This window comes from Nicotiana tabacum, chromosome 22, assembly GCF_000715075.1.
Source record: "Nicotiana tabacum cultivar K326 chromosome 22, ASM71507v2, whole genome shotgun sequence".
Classification (NCBI taxonomy): Eukaryota; Viridiplantae; Streptophyta; class Magnoliopsida; order Solanales; family Solanaceae; genus Nicotiana; species Nicotiana tabacum.
In genome coordinates, this window is record NC_134101.1 from 62952013 (window position 1) to 62958457 (window position 6445).

Sequence of the window (6445 nt, forward strand, 5' to 3'; positions counted from 1 at the left end):
CGTCTATTCCCCAAATATCAAAGATTTTGACCTCGAGTATACCCATCAAAGGCATCTCATGCCTCTTAAAAATTGCTTCCCAAACTTCCGGTACGTTGCCCCTCCCCCCCCCCCCTCCCTCCTCTGTTCGTTGCTTGCCCCTTCCCCTCCTTTTGTTCAGTGTTAAAGTTTTTGTTCGATTTTGTCGTAAGTCCCGGTATGTTATGATCCTTGTATTGAGTTGAATAATTAGGCTAAATAAGTAGTGTGGTTGTCAAGGATCGATGGGGGTTGTGAAGAAAGAAGCTGAAGATTTAGCAATTGAAAATGAACGACCCAAATTGAATGCGGATTAATGAGCTTCGAGGGTGGAGATTGTGCTAGCTCAGCAGGGCCAACTCAGTAATTCTGTTACATAAGCTAACAGAATGCAGGGGATGAGGATATACCCGAAAATCTAAATTCCTTTCTTTCTCTCTTTTCTTCTTCTTCTTCACTCCTCTCTTCTCTTCTAACATCAATTCCCTTTTCAATTCTGTAGATCTTAGCCATGCAATGAAACATTGTAGCTTATCTTCATTCTAGTTAATTAGTTAGTTCATTTTGTAATCACATTTTAATTAATTAAAATTATAGAAAATTATCCCAAAAACTTATTATCTTTTATTGTTTGATTGAGAAATTCAAATTACAAGTCAGTTCCTGACATTTGGTATCAGAGCCTTCATACCTGCGACTTGTGAATCGTTAATTGTTAAAGGTACGAGGATGCAGACCATGGACGCGAAGATCACTCACCACGAGGAGGTGTTAGTTGAGCTCATTGTTGGGCAACAAACCTTGCAACAGACGCAACTTGGCATTCAAGGCACCTTGGAGCAGATTTTGGATCGTTTGACTACTTAGGAAAGACCACCAGCAAGGGTTCCAGATCTGGGCGATGGCTTGCTCCCTCTGCCAGCACATGAAGCAAGGCTCAATAGATAGGTTGGGTTTCTTATTCCCCCTCCCAAGTGGGAATTACCCAGTTTTGAAGGCAAGGAACCAAAGGTATGACTTCGAAAATGTGAGAGATATTTCAAATTGTATAAAACTGCCGATAACTTGAAAGTTGAGGTTGCTGCACTTTATTTGAATGGTCTAGCTGAAGTATGATATAATTCCTTAACATTGAGCAATGGAGTAGTAACTTGGGATGAATTTAAGGAAGAATTATGTATTAGATTTGGAGAAAATCTTATGGAGGATGTGGTAGAGGAGTTTAACAAACTCCAACAGATGGGGACAGTAGAGGAGTTTCTGGGCAAGTTTGAGGACCTTAAGGCTCACATGCTTATAAGAAATTCTGTTTTGAATGAGTCACATTTTCTGTCCAGTTTTATGGGAGCTCTCAAGGGGGAAATTAGGTATGCTGTTAAGTTGTTCAAGCCTACAACCTTAAGCAGTTCCATAGAACAAGCAAGGTTACAGGAAAAGGCTCTAGAGGTTTTGCAAATAAAGGATAAACTAGGGGCTAAATTTAGCCCGTCCCATGCTAACTCTGCTACTGCTAGGACCTCAGCAACTCCTAATCATGCACCTGCTACATTCCCTAACACTAGGAACAACAACCATCCAGCCAGTAGGAACAACACTTATAGGTTGAGTCCTGAAATGTATGAGTACATGAAGGCCAAACTGTTGTGTTTCAAGTGTGGGGAAAAATACACTCCTGGGCACAGGTGCCACAACCGACAATTGAATTGTATAGTTGGGGAGCATGAAGAACCTGTTGAAACCATAAATGAAGCAAATGATCTGCATAATGTGATGATAGAAGGAGATATTCAGCAGGAGGTACTGGAAGCTGTGTGTCTAAGTGCCTTATCTGGTAATTCCTCAGGAGTGAATTCAATACTAGTTAGGGGAATCATTAAACACAGGAACCTCACTATTCTAGTAGACTCAGGAAGCACTCACAGCTTCATTGTTGAGCAAGTTGTTAAGGACACTGGCTATGTACCACATTATAGCAGCCCAATGAAGGTCACAGTAGCTGATGGCAATTATGTCATGTGTCACACTATTTGTATTGCCTTTAGTTGGAAGATGCAGGGCAAACCCTTTAAGGAAGATCTGATAATTATCAAGCTAGGTGGGTGTGATATAGTGCTGGGCAATGACTGGATAAAGAAGTACAATCCTACCAAGTTTGAGCATGAGAAAAGATGTGTCACCATTGGGAGGAAGGAAATAAGACAGTGTTACATGCCATCCCTGAAAAAGGTAATCTAAGCATGATCAGTGGTAGCTCAATGGGAAGGTTGATCAAGAAGGGTCAAACTATACTAGCTCACTTGTTCATGGTCAGGGTGAATCATTCATCCAATCAAGAGAAGGTGGATGTGCCTATTCAAGAAGTGTTGAACCAGTATGAGGAAGTTTTTACTGAACCAAGGACCCTCCCTCCTGTCAGAACTCTTGACCATGCCATTCGAAAGATGGAGCCTCACCTGTGAGTCTAAGGCCTTACAGGTATAACTACTATCAGAAGGAAGAGCTTGAGAAGCAAGTCAAAGAGATGTTCTTCAATCAGATAATACAACAAAGCCAGTCACCCTTCTCCTCACCAGCCTTACTAGTAAAGAAGAAGGATGGTACATGGAGGTTTTGTGTGGACTATAGGGTTTGAATGAGATAACTTTTAAAGACAAGTATCCAATTCCCATTGTAGATGATTTGTTGGATGAGCTGCATGGGTCTGAAATATTCTCTAAAGTGGACCTAAGGGCTGGGTATCACCAGATAAGAATGAAGGCAGAAGATGTTCATAAAACTGCTTTTCGAACTCACATGGGCCACTATGAGTTCAAGGTAATTCCATTTGGGCTTACGAATGCCTCTGCAACTTTTCAGGCATTAATGAATCAGGTGTTCCAACCCTTCCTCAGAAGGTTTGTGTTGGTTTTCTTTGATGACATCTTAATCTATAGCAAATCATTGGAAGACCATGTGAAACATTTGTCTACTGTGTTTAAAACATTGAAGAAACACTCCCTATATGCCAAAAGGTCCAAATGTTTGTTTGGTCAGTCTAAAGTAGAGTATCTTGGTCATGTGATAACAGCTGAAGGGGTGACCATTAACCCTGACAAGGTACTTGCTATGGTCAATTGGCCTAGACCTACCACTGTCAAGGCACTTAGAGGATTCCTTGGGCTTACTGGCTACTATAGGAAGTATGTAGCTAACTATAGAGCTGTATGCAGACTCTTAACTGACTTACTTAAGAAAGATAGCTTCATATGGAGCCCTGAAGGTGAAGCTGCATTTGAAGCTCTCAAAAGGGCTATGTCAGCCACACTTGTGTTGGCTTTACCCGACTACACTAAAGAATTTGTGATTGAAACTGATACTTGTCACTCAGGAATAGGAGTTGTACTTATGCAATAAGGCAGACCTATAGCTTATTTCAGCAAGGTTCTAGCCCTAAAACATAGGGGCAAGTCAGTATCTGAGAAGGAGTATATGGCACTACTTAATGCCATTGATAAGTGGAAGCATTACTTGCAATTCAAGCACTTTGTGGTGAGGACTGCCCACCACATCTTGAAGTACCTTCTAGAACAGAAGGTCACATCTGCTATTCAAGAGAAGGGTCTAACAAAATTATTAGGACTTGATTATAAGGTTCAATACAAAAGAGGAGCAGAGAACTGAGTGGCTGATGCCCTATCAAGACAATTTGAAGGAATACAGACTCTACATGATAACCTCCCAAATGCCCAGATTCATGCTATCAGCTCTTCAGTTCCAGCTTGGGGGTTAGAAATCAGCACCAACTATGAACTAGATCCTCAAGCCCTTGATATGATCACACAACTAGTAGTAGCTAGACAAAGGCCTCATCTCTGGCACTATAACTCAGGTATTTTGAGGAGGAAGGGAAAAAATTATGTGGGATGTACTGGCAACTTGAGGTAGCAATTGATCCAAATCTTTCATGATTCATCTCTTGGGGGACACTCAGGGTAGTTGGGAACACTCAAAAGACTGGGTCAACTCTTCTACTGGCCTCTCATGAAATAAATGGTGATTCAACATGTGAATGAGTGTGAGGTTTGTCAGAGAAATAAAGATGAAAATGTGGCTTATCCTGGACTTCTCCAACCTCTTCCAATCCCAGATCAAGCATGGAGACACATCAGTATGGATTTCATAGAAGGATTACCAAAGTCACAGGGAAAGGATGTCATATTTGTAGTAGTAGACATACTAACTAAATCAGCTCACCTCATGGCTTTAGCTCACCCTTTCACTTCCTTAGAGGTAGCTAACAAATTCTGGAAGAGGGTCCACACTTTGCATGGCAGTCATGAGACCATTGTCTCTAATAGAGACAATTTTTCTCAGTAATATTTGACAAGCTTTGTTCAAACTGAAGGGTATTCAATTGTTGTATAGCTCGGCTTATCACCCTCAAACTGATGGCCAGACTGAAAGGGTGAATAAATGTATTGAGAACTATTTGAGATGTATGACTAGTAACAGACCTCAGAATTGGAAGAAATGGTTATGCTTGGCTGAATGGTGGTACAATACAAACTTTCACACAAGTTTGCAAGGTACCCCATTTGAGGCTCTTTATGGATTCACACCTCCTCAAATATCCTTGGGTCCTCTTTTGGAAACTGCTATACCCGATGTTGCTGATGCTGTCTTACAAAGATAGCAAATGGTGCAATTACTCAAAGACAACTTATGCAAGGCTCAGGAGAGGATGAAACTGTATGCTGATTCAAGAAGAACTGAAAGGGAGTTCCAAGTGGGCGACATAGTTTATCTGAAGCACTGGCCTTACAGGAAAACATCTATAGCTTTGAGGAAAAACCTTAAGCTCAGTTCCAAATATTATGGTCCATTTCTAATCATTGCTAAGATGGGTCAGGTGGCTTACAAACTTCAGCTGCCTCCAACTTCTAAGGTCCATCATGTCTTCCATGTTTCATTACTCAAGAAGAAGGTAGGAAGTAAAACAGTGGTCCAGATAGTTCTACCTATCTCCAATGAAGAAGGTCAATTCATGGTCAAACCAGTGGTCATACTCCAAAGACAGCTTGTGAAAAAAGGCAATGCAGCTTCTGTTACAGTCTTAGTCCAATGGCCGAATTTACCTCCTGAAGATGCTACTTGGGAAGACTATGCCTTCCTCAAGTCCAAATTTTCTGGGTTTGATTCTAATCCTTGAGGACAAGGATTGTTTTTGAGGGGCAGGGTATGTTATGATCCCTGTATTGAACTTAATAATGATGCTAAATAAGTAGTGTGGTTGTCAAGGATCGATGGGGGGTTATGAAGAAAGAAGCTGAAGATTTAGCAATTGAAAATGAACGACCCAAATTGAATGTGGATTAATGAGCTTCGAGGGTGGAGATTGTGCCAGCTCAGTAGGGCCAATTCAGCAATTCTGTTATATAGCTAACAGAATGCAGGGGAGGAGGATATACCCGAAAATCCAAATTCTCTTCTTTCTCTCTCTCTCTCTTCTTCTTCTTCTTCTTCACTCCTCTCTTCTCTTCTAACAGCAATTCCCTTTTCAATTTTGTAGATCTTAGCCATGCAATGAAACATTGTAGCGTATCTTTATTCCAATTAATTAGTTAGTTAATTTTGTAATCGTATTTCAATTAATGAAAATTACAGAAAATTGTCCCAAAAACTCATTCTCTTTTATTGTTTGATTGAGAAATTCAAACTACAAGTAAGTTCCTGACATAGTAGCAGCAAACATGTAAGGACTATCCCTATGTGTTACTTTTTCTTGAAGTAGACTCCTTCAAGTCCTCCCCTCACCCCCCCCCCCCCACCCCCACCCCACACCCCACCTCCTAAAAGGGAATGAAAACCCTAGAAAACAGGTATTATCCCAGCGTGTCAGCGTCATCAATGGAATAGAAAATGGTTCTAATTCTGATCTTGTACAAATTTTTTATATACATTTTGATATTCAGAGAAGGAAAAAAAGTCAGTGAGATCAATATTTTAATATACACAAAGAAGAAAAATAAAATTGTGATATACATTTTGGTATACACATTATTTGATGTGTTATACACTGTGATATATATAAAACAAAAATACTATTATTTTTGTGTTATACAATTGGATATATAGACAACCATAAATTATAGGATAACTATATTTTTAATTTTATATTTTAGATATATAAAGAAGGAACATAAAGTTATGATATACATTTTTATATATATAAAGAAAAAAAAATAAAGTTGTGATATACATTTTGATATACACATTATTATTATGATACAAATTTATTGGTTATCTCATACCAATATATGTAACTAAGGCTTTTTTCTGCAAATTATATAGATACGTAGTTGTTCCACCATGCCCAAATCCCCTTTTTTTGTTGGGATTTTTTCATATATATACAAAATTAGAATAACATTTACTAGGTTTTTCAATT

The 6445-nt window shown here is 39.4% G+C and overlaps 1 protein-coding gene across 1 annotated transcript; it reads left to right on the plus strand.

Moving 5' to 3' along the window:
* The first annotated feature begins 4693 nt into the window (after positions 1-4693).
* On the plus strand, positions 4694-5206 carry LOC142175896 (uncharacterized). The gene has a single exon (XM_075242902.1). The coding sequence runs from the start codon at positions 4694-4696 to the stop codon at positions 5204-5206; it is 513 nt and encodes a 170-aa protein (XP_075099003.1).
* The last annotated feature ends 1239 nt before the right edge of the window (positions 5207-6445 follow it).